The sequence below is a fragment of the Ovis canadensis genome, chromosome 23 (assembly GCF_042477335.2).
Source record: "Ovis canadensis isolate MfBH-ARS-UI-01 breed Bighorn chromosome 23, ARS-UI_OviCan_v2, whole genome shotgun sequence".
Classification (NCBI taxonomy): domain Eukaryota; kingdom Metazoa; phylum Chordata; class Mammalia; order Artiodactyla; family Bovidae; genus Ovis; species Ovis canadensis.
This window is the reverse complement of record NC_091267.1, coordinates 17417581-17436607: the sequence shown is the minus strand read 5'-3', so window position 1 is coordinate 17436607 and position 19027 is coordinate 17417581. Positions and strand designations below refer to the sequence as shown.

Below are 19027 nucleotides of genomic sequence, written 5' to 3'. Positions count from 1 at the left end.
TGGAGTCACTAAATCAGGTCCGATTCTTTGCGACCCCATGGACTGCAGCACAACAGCCTTCCCTTTCCTTCACTATCTCCTGGAGTTTGCTCAGATTCATGTCCATTAGTCGATGATGCTATCTAACCATCTCACGCTCTGCAGCCCTCTTCTCCTTTTGCCCTCAATATTTTAATTACGAGAAAGCAAGATAGATGCCTTGGGGCTCTGAAAGATTTGAAATATATCTGCCAGTATATTTGAGGACATTTGTTAGTAAGTCAAAAACATGGGATGGTACCTATTCTAATTTAAGAAGAGTCTTCATTTTTCACATATAATAAATGTCAGGCTTCTAGGAGGTGTTTGCTGAGTTTTCCTCTCAACTGTGGGATGTCTCATTTTTCTCATTGTAACTGTGCCCTACACATTATGCCCACATATGTACTGTTCTGTGCGTTTGTCTTCTTTTAGATGTCTCATCTGTAGACCATCAAATAATATAATATATTCACCATATAAGGTGACTATTTGAATTTTACCATGTGTGAAAAAAATCAATTCTTAACTGAATTTCTAACTTGAATAAATTGAGTTGATTTCTTATGTTACTAAAATACTTAATTTGTTAGGTTGGAGTAATAATTCCAGAAAGTTCATGGTTAATAATTTTATTTTCAGTGTTAGATATCAATGTAACATCAACTCAAGTTTGTCTAAGCATAGAAGCTCACACAATCAGACTGCCACCACCTCAGGTACCACATATTTTCATTTCTTAATATATAATTAATGTATTTTTATTACTATATAATTAATAAATTTATTATCATTACTGATATGCTGCTATTGCTGCTGCTGCTGCTAAGTCACTTCAGTCGTGTCCAACTCTGTGCGACCCCAGAGATGACAGCTGATATGCTAGGAGGTTTTAGTTTTTAATAAGAGTGATGATAAATTTTTTATTATCAAAATCCATAAATCCATATTATTAAATACTTGACATATTGATATTGTCTTAAATCTGTTTACCAAAGAAAACATCATTCTGTCAGTTTAACACAGATCTACTTATGTTATTCCTTTGCTCAAAAATCTTTTTAGGTAGCATTCAAGACTCCACAACGCTGCCTTGCCTCAGCACCTGCTCTTTGCCTTTTCTTTCACCTCCAAATATTAGAAGTGCTATTTCAGCTCATACTAAATATATTAATAATAAACCCACATTGGCATTATTATAGTTTTTTCATCTTTTTTTTTTCACACCTAACACTTTTTGCCTTCTTAGTAGAAGGACATGTCTTCTGTTTTGCTTATTCTCATAGCACCCCGTATAGAAACTTTCATATTAATGATAACTCAGTGTTATTTTTCTTCTTCTGTGACAGTGGTTCTCAGCAGAGAGAGGTGGAGGGTAAAATGAGTGATTTGTTCCCTGTGAGACATCTGTAACATCTGCAGAAAACTTGGCTATCACTAGGTGGGAGGGTGTGTTACTACTGGCATTAAGTGGATAGGGGCCAGGATGCCGCTGAATGTTTTAGAGCACGCCGGAGCACCTCCACTCCCATCCCCACCAAGAGTTTTCCAGCCCAAATGATCAACAGTGGCCACACTAAGAAAGCCTAGGCACAGGACAGAAGACTCTTCTTTGCTTAGAGTGCCCCTTGAGGTGCTATACACTCTGCTTGTTCTTCAGAGACCAGCTCAAACGCTGCTCCATTCATTTCTCTATAACTTTTTGATTACTTGTTATGTTAAGGCAATAGACAAGTCAGAAATTAATAGGATCTCTGTTCTGGCCCTCAAGAGTTATGTAAGCCAGTAGGAAAGCTGACCTGAATATGAGTAGTTGGAGTTGCTGCTGAGTCCATGCTCTTACTGCTCCTGCATGGCGGGCCAGTAGATTGAAGCACGAGGTGTTTGGGCAAAGACTTGTCAGCAGATGGAGAGCATGGTGGACTAGCGTTCCAAAGAACCATCTTACCAAGTTTCAGCTCAGGTTGCTTTTATACTAAAGAGGGAGCAGGTGTGGCTAGTTGTTACAAACCCCTTGGTGCCCGAATCCTTTGTTCTTGCAGCTGTCCATGTCAGTCAAGTCACGATCTTCCTATAAACCTCCAACAAGACAAAGTTTCCAGAACTTTCTAAGTCTATATGAATGAAAAGTGTTATACCTTTCAAGGTCAGGCCTGGGAGACAGGGCTTGAGAATGGGCTATCACATATATTTCAGGTTGGTTCTTCTCTGTCACAGAGACAGTGGCATAATGTGAATATCTTGTACTGACAAGGAACCTCCCTAAAGCTCCAAACCCGCTGTGATCTTTCACGCACTAAAACCTCCACACTATGCCTCACCACATATATTTCTAGTATCTCCATTAATCTCAGAAACGCAGTGGAAATTCAGAGCACAATTAGTCATTGAATGTGGAGGAAAAGGATCTAGATCTAGGCCTGTAAGGTTTGTATCGGCAGAATGCAGATAAATCAGTGTGGGGGCAGTGCTTTAAGCCAGGGCCTTGTTACAATGCTGATGGCTTGTCCAGGAATTGGAAAATTGGCTGGGTCAGCTGGAGTTCATTGAGAAGCAGCAGGCAGTAGAGTTAGAATGTTGTTTCCCTGAAGATGAATGAATAAGAGCGAGAGATGTGAAACGTTCTCTATAAACAGTGTCCTCCACCCTTTAATATTTTATTTTGCACCTCACTTGAGGTCTTTCCAACCTCTGCCTCGCTATAAGAAAATGACCCACACTACCCAGAATGAGGAGACTGTAAGTGGCAAGTAGTTGCCAGACAGGGCACCTGAGGACACAGAAAACAGCACTCCAGATCCTGGAGAAGGGATTCAAAAGGAGAGTGCAGGTGCTGGCTCTGCCCGCTTGCCTCCAGAAAATCAGAGGAAGGCATAACTCCCTAACACATCCTCGTCCTCCACTTTAAAAAAATCTGTTTAAAATTTAATTAAGAAGCTATTCTGACAATGTAAATATCTGCCTTTGGACAGAGAGTCAGCTCCCACTTAACATAATTAAAGAAACTGAAAGCCAGTTCAAATAAGTACAAAATAGGAGTTTGGCTTTGGACAATAAGAGGGAAAGTATGAAATATTTGATAAACTGTGTAGAGGAGAAACAGGGGTGAGCTGAAACACTGATTACCTTGTGTAAAGTGGTCATACATGATTCAGTGTAACAGGCTTTGAAACTGTTTCTTAACTGATGGTGTATGTGTGATAAATCTTTGTTTTTAATCTGTGTTTTTAAATGTTTCCTTTTGTTTGCCAAATTCTTTGGAGGACTTATGCATTAAATTCTTATTTCTATCAAAAGCTAAGAGAATTTGATATTTCTCAGAGTATTATAAAGAGTTTTGAAACTAACCAGAATGCTGTTATTGAGGAACAGTCCATTTTAAGCAACTGGTGCTATGTTTTGCCAAGGTGAGATTTCAGTTTGTCATATCTAGGGTGGGTTTGGGATATAGTAGTTTTCTCTTATTTTGCTTTAACATTGATATGTGCAAAGTATAAACCATTTTTGTGGTTTTGGAAACTGAATTATAACTCTAAAAAGATATTGAAACAATATTGTCATACTTGCAGAAGCCATCAAATTACTAAAATAATTTTATTACACATTTGTATATTTATTAGACCTCATTTTAAAACAGTAAAATTTCTAGATATACAACTATATATAACATCAATAGAACCTTATAAACATGTACATATAATTAATGATTCATTATCATTTGATATGAGCTAAGTTATAAGTTTATACTATCTTCAAGGGAAAGAATGACTTGTTATTAACATAAATATGACTATTAGCATAAAATTTTAACCAGATTAGAACTTTAAGTAGTGGCATCTGCATTATAACTTGGTCATTGAAGCAGAGAAGAGGTAGATAGGGAACATAGATTTGCTTCCGATTCATCAACTCTAAACAAACTTTTCCCTAAAGTCTAAAATTACCAGGCATACCTCTGTGTGGCAACACTGTATTTATTAGTCATTGTTTTGTGTTTGTAACTGGCATATTGTTTGCATCAGTTCAACCTTGTTTTTCCTAACATTTCTTTGTTAAGAATTTAATACAATGTTAATTTAGAACTGGGAGCAAATGAGTAGCTTATTACTTATGTGTTGATAGTTGCTAAAATTTTTGAATGCTTTCCAAATCACATAGTTGACTTAAACCAACCCAGGGGTCAAAACCAGTTCTCGTATATCTCTTTGCTTTGGCAGCTGGTTTCTTTACACTAGTGCCACCTGGGAAGCTCCGTGTCTAAGCACTGGCTCATGATATTTTACCAACTGTATTTTTCGTAGTATGAAAATGGGACGAATGATAAGTATTCTTCACACCATACCCCCTGACTGTCCTTTTCACTCATATGAAGATTTCCAGATGCACTGGGATGGCCTGGTAAGGAATAGAAATATATATTACATTAGTAGCTATTTAATTTTGCTTCTTGTAATTTAACCTTAAGTTTAGCTTTCACTCAAGAGAATTTCAACTTTGTTCTTAATTTTTAGTATGGCTATAAGCTTCCAGAAGACCTTGGAACTACTGAAATATACTGCTGCGTCTACTTCAAAATGATAGGAGAGAGGCTCTTCACGTATCCTTTACAGGTGCTCTCTGCCCACCCCAGGATCCAGGCATGACTCCTAGTAGAAAGGAACAAAATAATTGTATAGGATTCTCCCTAGCCAAGGGCTCCCTCCGGTGGCGTATTGGACACTGTTGAAAGGGTGGAATTGAAAGAATGTCACTTAATGAAAATTTCTTTTTTGGAGAATAATTTCACAGGCAAAGTTTAGAAGATTTAAATTGCACTTAATGCACCTCATTGATTTGAGAAAATACTTTTCTTGGTGTTATTTTTAAAAGTCTACACACAGAGCACAAGTGCTCAGGTGAAACTCTCCCATCTTCATTAACACTGGTAGCATCATTTTTGTTTCTTTGCATTCTCTAAAAGGAAGAAAGAGGAACCTAGTGTTCTCTTTCTGTATTCTGTATCTCCTAACCCAAATCTTAATATAAAGTTGAAGTTAACAGCTATCAATTATTCCCCTTCATTAGATGCCAAGACATTATTCTAAGTCTTCAGAATGTTTTATATCAGAAAAAGTTAACTGCTTTGCTCAAAGAACCACATTCAGACCTTGAATGCAATTCATATGTGGTGTTTCTCTGTGCTGAATTTTTACTGTTCTTGGAGATGCAACCTGTTTATTGTTTGCTGTGAATATTTATGTTTATAATCTATGAAGATCATAATGTCTTTTTTATAAATCATTTTTTGGATAGCTTAGTTTGCCTGTCTGTGGCGAGAGCCATATAGTAATAAGGGTACTACTGTGAGTTGTTTTTATTGTGGAAGTTAAAATTTAAAGTAATTAGGATTTAGTTATTTGTATCTTTTTAGCAGTTACAATTTTCAGACCTTTTTACATCAGTTAAAAAAAATGCCATCTCCTATCTGCAAAAAAATGTCCCATTGTTCTTTAACAGTGTTCAGGTACCCTCTCAGTTGCATCAGAAGTCAACCCATACAGTTCTTTCCAAGGGTAGATATGGAAGGTGTGTTGAAAAGTTTTCTTTCAGATTTAAAATCTAAACTGCCCCGTATATGTGGATTTCCCATAAAGATGACAACGAAACCGTGCTACTGCACACAAGAACTAACCACACTGCATTTGCAGGTGAGTAGTTTTTCATGCCCTACCAAGTTCTCTAAGACGTGCTCTGCACCTATATTACTCGGATCTTTGCCGTCAGCGATGGACAGCCTAACCCACTGTGCTAGGTCTTTTCCCTCAGTTCGGTGTTTCCCTGCTGCTATTTGTTTTTGTTGTACTGTCATTCCTATTATTATTGTATTTACCTTGGTATTATGGTAGTTATCGGTCTGTTTCTTCTAATTAATATAGCGTGACTTCCTAGAAGGCAGAGAACATATCCTAAGTTCCTGGTACTTAATATTGTTCATTACATGTTTCTTCAAAGAATCAAAGAATAAATGATAAATGATATTACAGGATAATTTGGAAACGTCTGCCTCATACAAATCCAAGTTTTCTTTGAAGTTTTGTCATTTCCAGTCCAATTGATTGAGAAAGCCTTTGAATAATTGATAGAAATTGAATTAACTTGAGAACATTTTTATTGTAAGATGATATGCTAAGTGAAATCTTATTTATGAAAAAAAATAATAAGCAGTTTAAGCAGTACTGATGAAGAAAATAAGATGGACTGTCTTCACACTCAATAAGATACAATTTCTTTGTCAAAAGGCAACAAAATCAAAAGGGAAGCTTTGGAAGAACAAATGGAAATTTAATTTAAATTTTTCAACAAGAATCTTTCTTTTAAGTGACAGATATAATATGTTTTCATCAGAAGGAAAGACAAAGGTTTGAATAATTTGAGCAGTTTGAAATATAATATGGATTACTAGAATATTGCTGAGTCTCCTTTCTTGACTTACTAGCACCTTGTTTTATTGTAGCCTCCACTGCTCAAATGACTTAGGCTTTCATGTACGTTGACTTGCTATGGCTCCAACAGTATGCCTCATGACATTTTTTTGCTTTATGTTTTCAAGCCAGATCATATCATCTGTCACTAGGCAGATGGGGGTCTGGTGTCCTTGGGTTAAGGGTCAACATCTCATATAAATGCTATAAAAACATGACAGGCAAGATATCAGATACTATAGGCAAGGCCATTTCACTGGAAGGTAGTGTGGGTGGGTGAATATCAATTGACATCTTTTTGAACCTTATGAATCTTAAAATTTTGGCCAGACATAACATTTTAAAGAGTTTAGTTGTTGGCCAAGTCGAAATCTGAGGAAGTTAGAAGACATGTCATTACATCATGTACTTTTATCAAATATGTTTCTATATTTATTGACTACCTAATATTTCCAGCCCATGTCTGTTTTGGAAATGGTGAATGCAGACAATGTATTTGTGAAAATTTGCTTCTTAAATGTAAAATAACACTTAAATGGAATTTCTGATCTTTGTATTGCCTCTGACAATTGGAACATTGACAATGAGAATTTCTCCTACTCAGTTTTATTGAGCGCCTTCTGTATGCCTTCTCATTTAATTACTCTTGGGGTAAAATAGACTCTTGGGGTAAAAAATTGTTTTCTCAGTTTTGCAGAAAGGAAAACTGAAGCTCACAGCATTCAAGTAATTCAACCAAAGGCACACAGTTAAATACATTGAAAAATTAAAACTGAAACCTGAAGAATCAGATTCTTAATTCTAAAATTGGAAAGTTTAGATTTGTGGTTAAGAGGTCAGGCTCTGGAGACAGGCTGCCTGGGTTTGAACCCCTTATTACTTATATAATCTTGAAAATGAAAGTGAAAGTTGCTCAGTCATATCCAACTCTTTGCGACCCCATGACCTATACAGTCTATGGAATTCTTTAGGCCAAAATACTTGAGTGGGTAGCCTTTTCCTTCTCCAAAGGATCTTCCCAGCCCAGGGGTAGAATCCAGGTCTCCCGCATTGCAGGCGGATTCTTTACCAGCTGGGCCACAGGAAGCCCCTGTATAATCTTGGACAAGTTACTTGGTCTCTCTGTGCCTCTATTCCCCCAGCTGTAAAATGGGGCACCACAGTAGTGATAATGCTAGTGCTCATCACAAACTGGGCTCTCCGGTAAGCCTGCTCTGAGACAGAGTCCAGTGTGTGTGATGATTGTTGAGAACCACCCTTGGAATCAACACCTGTGGAAGGCAAGGGAAGAAGACTGGGTGAAGGGAGAAGTCAAAACCAAGGCAGGTACTGAAATTGCCAATCACAGTGGTTCTGCACTGGCCAAAATAGCAGGCCTGTATCCCCCCTTCCAGTCTGTTGTTAGATTTGGGCTACCTCGAGACAGGCAAATTCTAGGGTGAGATGGGCGTCAGTAGCCAAGGCCATCTCTGCAGGGGCTGACTGCCAAAGGAGGTTTGCTGATAACACCTGGCAGCGGGGATCCCCCTTCCTGGAAGGAGCCCTATGCAGCACATCACCGTTTCCTTCCCAGAACCAGACTACACGGGGTTTTGTGGTTTTTATTTTTAGATTAGATAATCCTCCTTGGAACAGTTGCTTGTATTTAAGCCTTCAGTAAATGTTAGTTTCTGTTATTGCTACCACCTTGTTAGCTCTAAGAGTCATGCAGTACTTAAAAAGAATAAATTTAAAAAATGAAAAATAAATGGATCAAACTGCTTGAAAAAACTCAACTGACTTTAAAAAGGATTTCATAAATTAGCAGGAGTGCCTAGCCCAATTAGCTTTTAAAAAATAATCATGAGAATTCTCCAATATACATAAAAGTAATTACTACAGTATAATGAACTCTTACATGCCTACCATCTGGTTACTCCTTGACATCTTTTTGGAGTGTGGTATAAACTGTAATATTTTAAAACAAATCCAGGATATACTATTATTTAATTTATAGAGACTTTAGCATTAATGATGTCTTTCTCTGATAAGAGCTTTTTAAAAAATTTATTTAACAGTAATTCCCATGTATGTGTGTGTACTTAGTTGCTCAGTCATGTCCGACTCTTTGCAACCCCATGGACTCCTCTGTCTTGGGATTCTCTAGGCAAGAATTCTGGAGTGGGTAGCCATTCCTTTATCCAGGGGATCTTCCCCACCAAGGGATCGAAGCCGGGTCTCCTGCATTGCAGGCAGATTTATTACCATCTGAGCCTAGTCATACTCTAATTCCCTATTTATCTCAAAGGTTTATTTTAAAGGTTTTGTTTAAATCAGAATCCAGGCAAGGTCCACTTAATTTGGTTGTTACATCTTTTAAATCTCTTTTATTATATAACATCCCAAACTCCTTTCCCTTTTATTTTTATTTTTTTAAATTTCTTAACACTGATTTTCTTTTTTTTAATTTAAATTTATTTATTTATTTATTTATTTTAATTGGAGGCTAATTACTTTACAATACAATATTGTATTGGTTTTGCCATACATCAACATGAATCCGCCATGGGTATACACGTGTTTCCCGTCCTGAACTCCCCTCCCACCTCCCTCCCCATACCATCCCTCTGGGTCATCCCAGTGCACCAGCCCCAAGCATCCTGTATCAAACCTGGACTGGCGATTCATTTCTTATATGATATTATACATGTTTCAGTGCCACTCTCCCAAATCATCCCACCCTCTCCCTCTCCCACAGAGTCCAAAAGACTGTTCTATACATCTGTGTCTCTTTTGCTGTCTCACATACAGGGTTATCGTTACCATCTTTGTAAATTCCATATATATGTGTTAGTATACTGTATTGGTGTTTTTCTTTCTGGCTTACTTCAGTTTGTATAATTGGCTCCAGTTTCATCCATCTCATCAGAACTGATTCAAATGTATTCTTTTTAATGGCCAAGTAATACTCCATTGTGTATATGTACCACAGCTTTCTTATCCATTCATCTGCTGATAGGCATCTAGGTTGCTTCCATGTCCTGCCTATTATAAACAGTGCTGCGATGAACATTGGGGTGCACATGTCTCTTTCAATTCTGGTTTCCTCAGTGTGTATGCCCAGCAGTGGGACTGCTGGGTCATAAGGCAGTTCTGCTTCCAGTTTTTAAAGGAATCTCCACACTGTTCTCCCTAGTGGCTGTACTAGTTGGCATTCCCACCAACAGTGTAAGAGGGTTCCCTTTTCTCCACACCCTCTCCAGCATTTATGGCTTGTAGACTTTTGGATCACAGCCATTCTGACTGGTGTGAAATGGTACCTCATTGTGGTTTTGATTTACATTTCTCTGATAATGAGTGATGTTGAACATCTTTTCATGTGTTTGTTAGCCATCTGTATGTCTTCTTTGGAGAAATGTCCATTTAGTTCTTTGGCCCATTTTTTGATTGGGTCATTTATTTTTCTGGAATTGAGCTGCAGGAGCTGCTTGTATATTTTTGAGATTAGTTGTTTGTCACTTGCTTCATTGCTACTATTTTCTCCCATTCTGAAGGCTGTCTTTTCACCTTGCTCATAGTTTCCTTTGTTGTGCAGAAGCTTTTAATTTTAATTAGGTCCCATTTGTTTATTTTTGCTTTTATTTCCAGTATTCTGGGAGGTGGGTCATAGAGGATCCTGCTGTGATTTATGTCGGAGAGTGTTTTGCCTCTGTTCTCCTCTAGGAGTTTTATAGTTTCTGGTCTTACGTTTAGATCTTTAATCCCTTTTGAGTTTATTTTTGTGAATGGTGTTAGAAAGTGTTAAAGTTTCATTCTTTTACAAGTGGTTCTTTTCCCTTTTATTTATGCCAATTATTTGCTGGGGAAAATGGATCATTTACCCTGGAAAATGTTCCATATTTTGCATTTGAATGATGGTTTCCTTGTCATGTCTTTTAAACTTAACACTTTCTTCCAAGACCCATATTTCCTACAAACCGCTAGCTAAATCTGAGCTTAACTGAATCCTGGTTCGACTTTAATCAAAGAAACTCTCGGGTGGTACAAGGCACAGAACCAGATTTTAATAGATAAAGCACATTTGATCCATCATTTTGGTTAGTCTTCAAGCTTTATTTAAATATTTCCTTAATTCTAGGCCTCTATTAGATGTCTATTTAAATATAGGTTAAAGCTTTTTGTTTCCCTCTATAATTTTACATTAATGTACAAAGTTATATAAATTGTATACAGTTCTAGAAGTTAAAAGTCACCTAAGCCACAGTGACACCTGGCAGAATAGTGGTCGTCATGTGGTAAAGCATGTGTTTTCTCTTAGGTTATTATTTCACAAAGCTTTGGTTTGTTGATAATTTACGTATTTTAAGTTCTGTGAATTATTTATGATTTCATCTGCTGTTTACATAAGCCCTTTTTGTAGCCTTAAAATTTTTTTTTGAATATAAACCTAGAGGTTTCCCCCTTTGGGCTGTTTACTATATTTTAGAAATTGAAAGGATGCATAAATAATATATTGACAGGCTAGGGGGCAAAAAAAAAGCCCCTGGAAATTATTTCCATCAGAGGTATATTCCTGGAAAATATTCAGGTATATTTAGGTATATTCCTGAAGACAAAACTGGATGTGAATGTAAACGTTTCAGATACAGATTATAAAACGTTTGAGTTTTATATCAGAATACAAGTAACCTATTCTTATATAAATCTGCCTAGATTGAGTTTTTCTTTTTGTATCTCAAGTAGAATGTATGCTGTTTAACAGTTATTACAGTTTATAAAAACCAAGAGTCTAAAAATGTTCTTGGATTTTCTGTAATTGATTTCAACTTAATTCTTGAACCATATTTTCGTCAAACAGAAAATATTCAGTCTAGGCACTTCAAGATGATTTAATCACTTCTGACAGAGCATCTTTCTGAGATAGAATTTTATGCAAATTTAGAAATCATGCTCCCCATGGTAGCATCTGTGTACAGAGGAAAGCCTCGTGGGGTGAGGTTGGTGGTGTGGGGTGAAGTGCATGTGGTATGTTTACCTAATATTATGCACACCCGGAAAGTGACAGTCCTAAGCTCTGTTTCCAGACAGCTACAGAGCTGGTGAGTGGACACCTGGACTTCTGCTAAGTCTGCCACCAAAATTCCAAAGTCATCCATAAGTAAACCTTTCAGCAGAAACTACAGAAGTATGACTTTACCTCGCTTCTTTCTTCCAAATATTGTATGAGTGCATCTGATTGGTTGATCTTAAATCACATCCTGAACCCTAGCTGCAAAGGAGAAAATGTTCATTTTAGATTTCTAGGCTCTAGAAAGAGTGCTAAGAGAAGGAAACGGAGTTACTGCTTAAAGCCTCCAAAGTTCCTGTTTGGCATTTTTATAAATAATAGTGATGATTACACAGCAGTACAGTGGGGGATATACTTGATGCCACTGAATTGTGTGCTTAAAAATGGTTAAAATGGTATATTTGATATTTTATATTTTTTTACCACAATTTGTTTAAGAAGACTATGAACACTTGTTTCTCCTTGATATATCTGACAAGTCAGTTTGACAAATATTTCCAAAACGCTTCCAGGTACCAGGAACTCTAATAGGCAATGAGAAGACAAAATGATTAAGACAGTCACTGCCCTATAGTCAATATCATACTTACTCTGAAAGGCCCAGTGTAAATGCCTCTTCCATTATTTTAATTTCTTTGAATAAAGTGTTTTGTTAGTAACTGTGTGGAGGATTTAAGAATGTGAAGGATGTAAGAATAAGTAATGCATGGTTTTCCTACCCTCAAAGAGTCTAGTACTTACTTAGGGAGAGTGAATACGCACCCTAACAGACCAGAGCGCTACACTGTCCTCTTTTTTTGTTTTTTTGGTGACAAATACTGACTGATAAATGATCTTTGGGAAGCTGAAAGGGAAAAAAACGGAGAGAAGAGAGACATTCTGAGGGAGAAAGACGCATGAGCACGTTTGAAACACAATGGTAGTAGCTAAGTGTATAGTTTTTACAGTTTGGAACACAGCTTCATCTTAAAACATTTCTTGAATGGATAGTATCGAAAGTAGGATACAAATCATAAGAAACGCACACATGTCCTCAATAAGGCCCATTTGTTTTTTGTTTTTCTTTAGCTGTTCTATACATTGTAGTGTTACTTTCTATTCTTACCTTGATGATATTTTATAAATTATTTATTTTCCTTTAAGGGCAGTTTTATATTTTCTAATGTTTATCCTTCCAGGAAAACAAAGTCAAGCCGCCCAATCTAACCGCTAAACAGAGGTTCAGGTTCTCTCCAGCTCAAGCCCCTTCCACAAGACCCGCGGGGGCCCCAGGCTTCCCGCCGTGCTCAGTAGCTGCGGGCCACAAGGGGGCGCGCTCGGTCAGCCCGCCGAAGCCCTCGGGGTCCTCCGCTCTGCGCCTCCAACCAGAGTCTGTTCTGAGCAGCAAGAAACCGCCGTCTGACCAGGCCGCACAAGTGCTGGAAGTACCCAGGCCCACCAGAGGAAATGCTCAAGTTCAAGACACAAACTTTAGCTCCCAACGTAATATTGCCCCTAGATTCATACCAGTTTTCAAAAGTCGACCGTTACAGATGACCAAAAGTATCTTAGCACCTGAGAACCCGAGAAGAAAAGAACGTGTTAATAAAGAATCTAAGTTGTTTTCACTGAAATCTAGTGAGATCCCGGATGATAAACTGAATTTAGATCCAACTACTGAAAAAAGACCTAATCATAGCATTCAGATGAAGGCTAAAAATCTGAATCTCAAGGCTTGTAGATCTCTGCCAGAAAAAAACACTGAATCCTATGGAAATATGACAAAAAATCCCCTTTCTAGTGGAAAATCATTGATCACGAGTTTAAGTGAAAGTAAACAGCTGTCTAATAGTTCAGTATTTCAGATGCCAACTAGCAATTTAGGTGTAATAAAAAGTGCTGCTGGCTCCCAAGTGAATGGTAAAGAGAATTTGACAAGCAAATATATAACACAAATTTTAGGGAAAAGCCATGAGTCGCTAAAAGTGAAAAGGCGACCACATATTTTTGAGTCAGACACAGATCCGGAAGATTCCCAACCACTACAGCCGCAATCAATTGACCAAACTAAAGAAGTTGATGTAACTGACCACCAATTAACAGGAAGCAGAGCAGCCCCCAAGTCCAAAAAGAAGTTATGTCAGAACTCTCCAAAAACGTCAAAGAAGCCTCACTCCAATACTGTCCTTTGTGGACAGTCCCGTGCTAGGAAACAGGTAAAAAACCAAAACACAGTTTTAATCTGGGGCCACTCATCATGTGATACACTTTTAAACCCCCTAAAGATTTAAATGATTTGCCAAAGATATCCTAGAAACACACTGAGAATCAGAGTATCTAACACACCTGCAAGTATATATGATTAATTTATAGTAAAAAGTGATTCTTCAATCTGGTTACAGGTACATCACTTGGACGAATCAAAACCCAAGAAGTCTCTCGTTCCTAAAGCTTAGGACATGGATGTGAAAGAAGGAAATATCCACCAGGTAACTTCAGTGATATCTTCTGAGTCGTGTTTTTATGACGTTACCCAAATTGGAATCATCAAGATTAGGGGTCCCCCGTCTCATGTACCAAAGGAGCTACCTTTAATTCCTTGAAGCCTTAAAATCTAGGAAAGAGTAAATGGTGGGGGCAGTACAGCCCACGAAGGGCTGTGCGCAGCGGCTGCGGTGCGTTGTAAGAGGGCCCTACAGAGGGGTAACGTAGAGGGGTCCCATCGCTGGCTCTCACCCACTGTGTTCTGGGCTCTCAGCCGACTAAGAGGAGGGCGCTGCAGCAACAGACTGCCTAAAGATGTAAGATTCCACAGCTGTCAGAGCACCTACCTTTTGGACTCTCACCCAAGATAACTAACTTCAGATGATATTTCCAAAGTTAATCATTAAGTTCAAGTTTACTCAAAGAATTTTACAGTGCTGGCTAAAGTTAAACGTGAGATTTAGCTGAACATGCTGAGTCCACAGCTCTGCAATCACAAAACTATGCATCTGGAAAAAGCATTTTATTTTGTCCTGCCATCTGGTTAATCTAAGAGCAAACATATGACTAAAATATACACAAACACTTTTCTGCGTAGAACTGCTGGAATATTTTCAATTCAAATTTATTGTGAACAAACTAGAAAGCATTTTCTTATTTTCTCTCCCAAATGCTATTTCTCTCCATAATTAATAGAATTTTAGCCTGATTTGAATTAACTGAAAGATAATTAAGTCTATTTTCATTTATTTTATAATTTTATGTTTCATGTAGTTTTTGATATCTTTCTTTAAACAACCAGTAGGTGGTTGAGGAAAAAGTTTTATTTCCATTGTGTAAGATAATGAAATCTACTCTGGGTTTCATATTGTTTTAGAAGTATTGCACTTTCGACTCCATGGTCTATAGCGCTCCATGCTCTGTCCGTGGGATTTCCCAGACAGGAATACTGGAGTAGCTTGCCATTTCTTTCTCAAGGGGATCTTCCCAACCCAGAGATCAAACCCACATCTCTCGAGTTTCCTGCATTGGCAGGCAGGTTCTTTATCACTAGAGTCACCTGGGAAGCCCTCTTTGAATTATATAAGACCTAACACAATTTTTAACAATTAAATAATCATTCCATCAGCTAGGAAGAATAACATGATGAGAAAAATCATAGGATATTATTATAGAAAATAATATCCCCCAAATATAACATTAATATATATGCCTATAAAATTTTTGAATGATACAAAACAGGTTCAAGAAAAGGTAAAAAATAAAAAACCACCTGCAATCCCTCTTTACAGAGATAACCACTCTGAACAATGGATGGACATGCACACACTCCTATGAACATGGAATCAGGCTCCATATGCTGCTGTGGAAGCTCTTTTTTCACTCAACAGGCTTTTTCGTCGTTGGACAGGATTCCATTGCATGTGGATATACTATACTTGACTGTTCCTAATGATTGACGTTTAAGTTGTTCCCAACTTTTCCCTATAACAACAAGTGTTACATAATTAGTCTAGTACAGATCTTTGCAAAATGTCCAGTTATACAGTAACTTATTGAAACTTGCTTGGATTCATTATTTTTACTGTTAAAATTTTCAACCACAGAACATACAGATAATAATGTAAAAAACTTCTGAGTACCTATCATCCTGCTTCAAGAATTATTAATATTTTGCCACTCTGTTTCATCTATTTCTCACTGATACACTCTTTTACTATGCTAATTTAAAGCAAATTCAGCACATCATTTGGTTTTACCCTAAATATGTTTTCTCTTACAGATAAAGCATAGAATATTTTTAAAGAAAAAAAAGAATGTGTTTATGTACATTACATTTTGAAGGTCTACCATATCTTTGTTGAGTCACTAAATTTCATTTTAGTTTAATAGGCAAACTAACAGGAAACCCTCAATAAAAATAAAATCAATTTCTCGGAAGAACTAGAGCCTTCAGTCATATAATCAGGATACTGGAGGGAGATTTTATCCGTTTAATCTTGATAAAATGATAAGGCTGCAGTTGACCATGTGGTCTGGTGTCCAGCAGTCCCATTCCATTCTGGGTTCCTGGCCAAGATGCAGAAGTATAAATATGTCGAAGCCAATGTCAACAACGACATTTGGTCTAATATTTTAAAAGAGGGAAACTGAAATGGAGCTTCTGTTCTAGTATTATTCTGGCTTTCAAACATTTTAGGTATTTAATTTATAAATGTGGTATAATTGTTGTGGTAAGATATCTAAAGAAACCAAAAATCCTTATTGATGTTCCACTGAAATAATCCTTCATTTAAAAAGAGCCAGCAGAGAGTCAAATATAAGTTGAGCTTAGATTTTATAGTGACTTACTGCTTTTACTACTTCCCTAAACCATTGCAATTAAAGGCAAAAGTGAACACATTTTATTTCAAAACTGTAAATATAATTATTGCTCTTAAAGTTGTACCTTGTTAGTTTACTATATACCTTTGCTGTAAACATTTCTAATAGAGTTATCTCTATTTTATAATTATTTTACCATTTTCATAGGAAAGTACATCTGGTTTAAACCCTATTTTGAATATGCCTTTCTCATTCTAAAACTAGTATGATGGACAACTAGTAGACTGCAGTAAAAAACGGTATGTCACTTTGTGAGGCTATGGTGAAAATATTTGTTTTTGAAAGTGCTGTTAATAAGGATAAATATTTGATCACTTGATCAGTCGTCCACAACACACTCATTGCTGAAACCAGTGTTCCTTCTGTTCCATGTATCTCTAGACTGCCTTCCTGTTATTGTTCTGTTATCATGCCTCAGGTAGTTAAAACTTATTTTACTATTAGACTTAGCAAAATAATTTAAAAAGATAAATCCACTTGATCAGGTAGTGTATTGTATCTTCCTGCTCATTATATAAAAAATCTTGATAGCCCCTCCTCCACTCCATTAGTGTCTAAAACTTAGAATTTATATACTCCACTAGTGTCTAAAACTTAGAATTTATAGGAAAGTATTTCCTTAGATAAATATTAACCTACATGGCAAAAGCCTGCTTATGTTAGGATCAGTCTATTTTCTGGTATAAAGTAGGTTTATTTTTCATCTTGTAATATTTATAATATCTAAATGAAAATTTACCAAATATATATATACACATATAACATATAAATGCACAAACATATATGTGTATATATATATGATTTAATGTAAAGATAAATTGATTGATAATTTACTAGTCGATATTCAGACCACATTGTGCTCAAATTCGCTGGAGAAATCAGTGAAGTTTTTGATTCATTTTAAAGATTATAATTTTGAAAACCAGAATAATTCCAAATCTAATTAAGGAAAGGTTAATTATTTTCTTGTTTAAATTTTTGGTAATCTGTATGCATTGTGGGATACCCCTAACTCTGCCCCCAGATCATTTTTCACATTCCAATTGTATGTTAGCTTTAATACAGTTACAATTTTAAAACCATAAATAAATGATTTTGTTTGCCTAAATACAGAATCTGAAAAGATCAGCCATTGCATTTAAAAACCAAATATGCTGAAATTAATGATAAAAGTCACCTTCATAGACATTTAAAAATTTTTTTCTACCTTTTATAAATTTCACAATATTGCTTACTATATCACTATTTATTTGTATTTTATTATATATTACTATAATTTTTATATCTCATTTATAATTTATTTGTTGCTCACATAGCAAGTAAGAAATATGAGTTAGTCAATGATTAGCTTTTATCTGACTAGCCAGTTGACTACCCAGTTTTTGCTCTTTTTCAAATTTCACATCATCTGCTGCTATGCTGAAACTGACTATATTGAGTATTTGCTGATACTTAAGAACAGTCAGTATTGATAAGTGCTTAAAGATGTCATGGCCTTTATTTATTGATGCTTAAAATACTCATGTTGTATCCTACATGGTGTCATAGTGTCTTATTTTTAATGAAAAAACTGTATTTCAAATAGATGTATTTCCCTATGTCAGAGTGACTGTACGTAGGACTGGAAAGGCTTGAATAAATAATAAATTCTTTTACCTCTGTGGTTCCATTTCTTTGCACGCATTTACTGCTGGACCCATGTAAACAATTTTAGGTTCTCACCCCTTAACAAAACCTTTATTCTCAAAGTTGCACATCCCTCTTTTTAACACAGTTTTATTTATTTCAGCTGTGCTGGGTCTTGGCTGGTGTGTGGGCTTTTCTCTCATTGCAGGGAGTGGGAGCTCCTCTCTGGTTGTGGTGTCCTGGCTTCTGGTCGCGGTGGCTTCTCTTGGTGTGGAGCAGCAGCTCCGGGGCGCGCAGGCGCAGTGTGGCAGCTCCGGGGCGCGCAGGCACAGGCTCAGCAGTTGCAGCCCACAGGCTTAGTTGCTCTGTGGTATGTGGGGTCTTCCCAGATCAGGGGTCAAACTCATGTCTCCTGCGTTGGCATGTGGATTCTTTACCACTGAGCCACTAGGGAAGCCCCAAGTCTCACCTTCTTTCATTCAACAAACATTTATTTAGTATTTGCTGTGTTGCAAGAGCTATTGCAGATGCTTGGGATACACCAGTGAACACTGGCAGAAAGAGACAAACAGTAAACAGAACAAATAAATTATGTTTTAGAAGGTGACAAATGTAGGAAAAAAGAAATATATATTCCTATATAAAAATAGAAACCTGCAATCATATTCAAGGAGAAATCTGGCAAAATTATTGGCTTTGTGGTTTATTATATATCTACTTATCTCACCATTAAAATAGTTTGGGAATAAAGTATTTAAATCTCTGAGTTAAGCAGCTTTTAAAGTAAAATCCTAGGTCTGCACGTAGAGAGAAGTATAATCATTTAGCTAAGATGAATAACATAATGGAATTTTTAAAACATGCTATTCAAATCATTATAAGGTTTTATTTCTAAGAGTAAGGATTTTATATAAATTGCCTTTTCCAAATCCAGTTCTAGCTCTGCCCCTTACCATTACTACCAAAAAGAAAGAAATATGGGATTTTTATGAAGAAAATGCTGCTTCACTGCCCTCATTTCCCTTTG

General features: G+C 36.7%; 1 protein-coding gene across 1 annotated transcript in view; it reads left to right on the top strand.

The window, feature by feature from the left end:
• C23H18orf63 (chromosome 23 C18orf63 homolog) overlaps positions 1-16829 on the top strand; it is a 29558-nt gene extending 12729 nt beyond the window's left edge. The window contains exons 7-14 of the mRNA XM_069568821.1: positions 661-737; positions 3316-3425; positions 4320-4416; positions 4530-4615; positions 5522-5705; positions 12705-13721; positions 13908-13994; positions 15282-16829. Coding sequence (XP_069424922.1) covers positions 661-737; positions 3316-3425; positions 4320-4416; positions 4530-4615; positions 5522-5705; positions 12705-13721; positions 13908-13961 — 1625 coding nt within the window. The 3' untranslated portion in view covers positions 13962-13994; positions 15282-16829. The remainder of the gene's footprint in view (positions 1-660; positions 738-3315; positions 3426-4319; positions 4417-4529; positions 4616-5521; positions 5706-12704; positions 13722-13907; positions 13995-15281) is intronic.
• The last annotated feature ends 2198 nt before the right edge of the window (positions 16830-19027 follow it).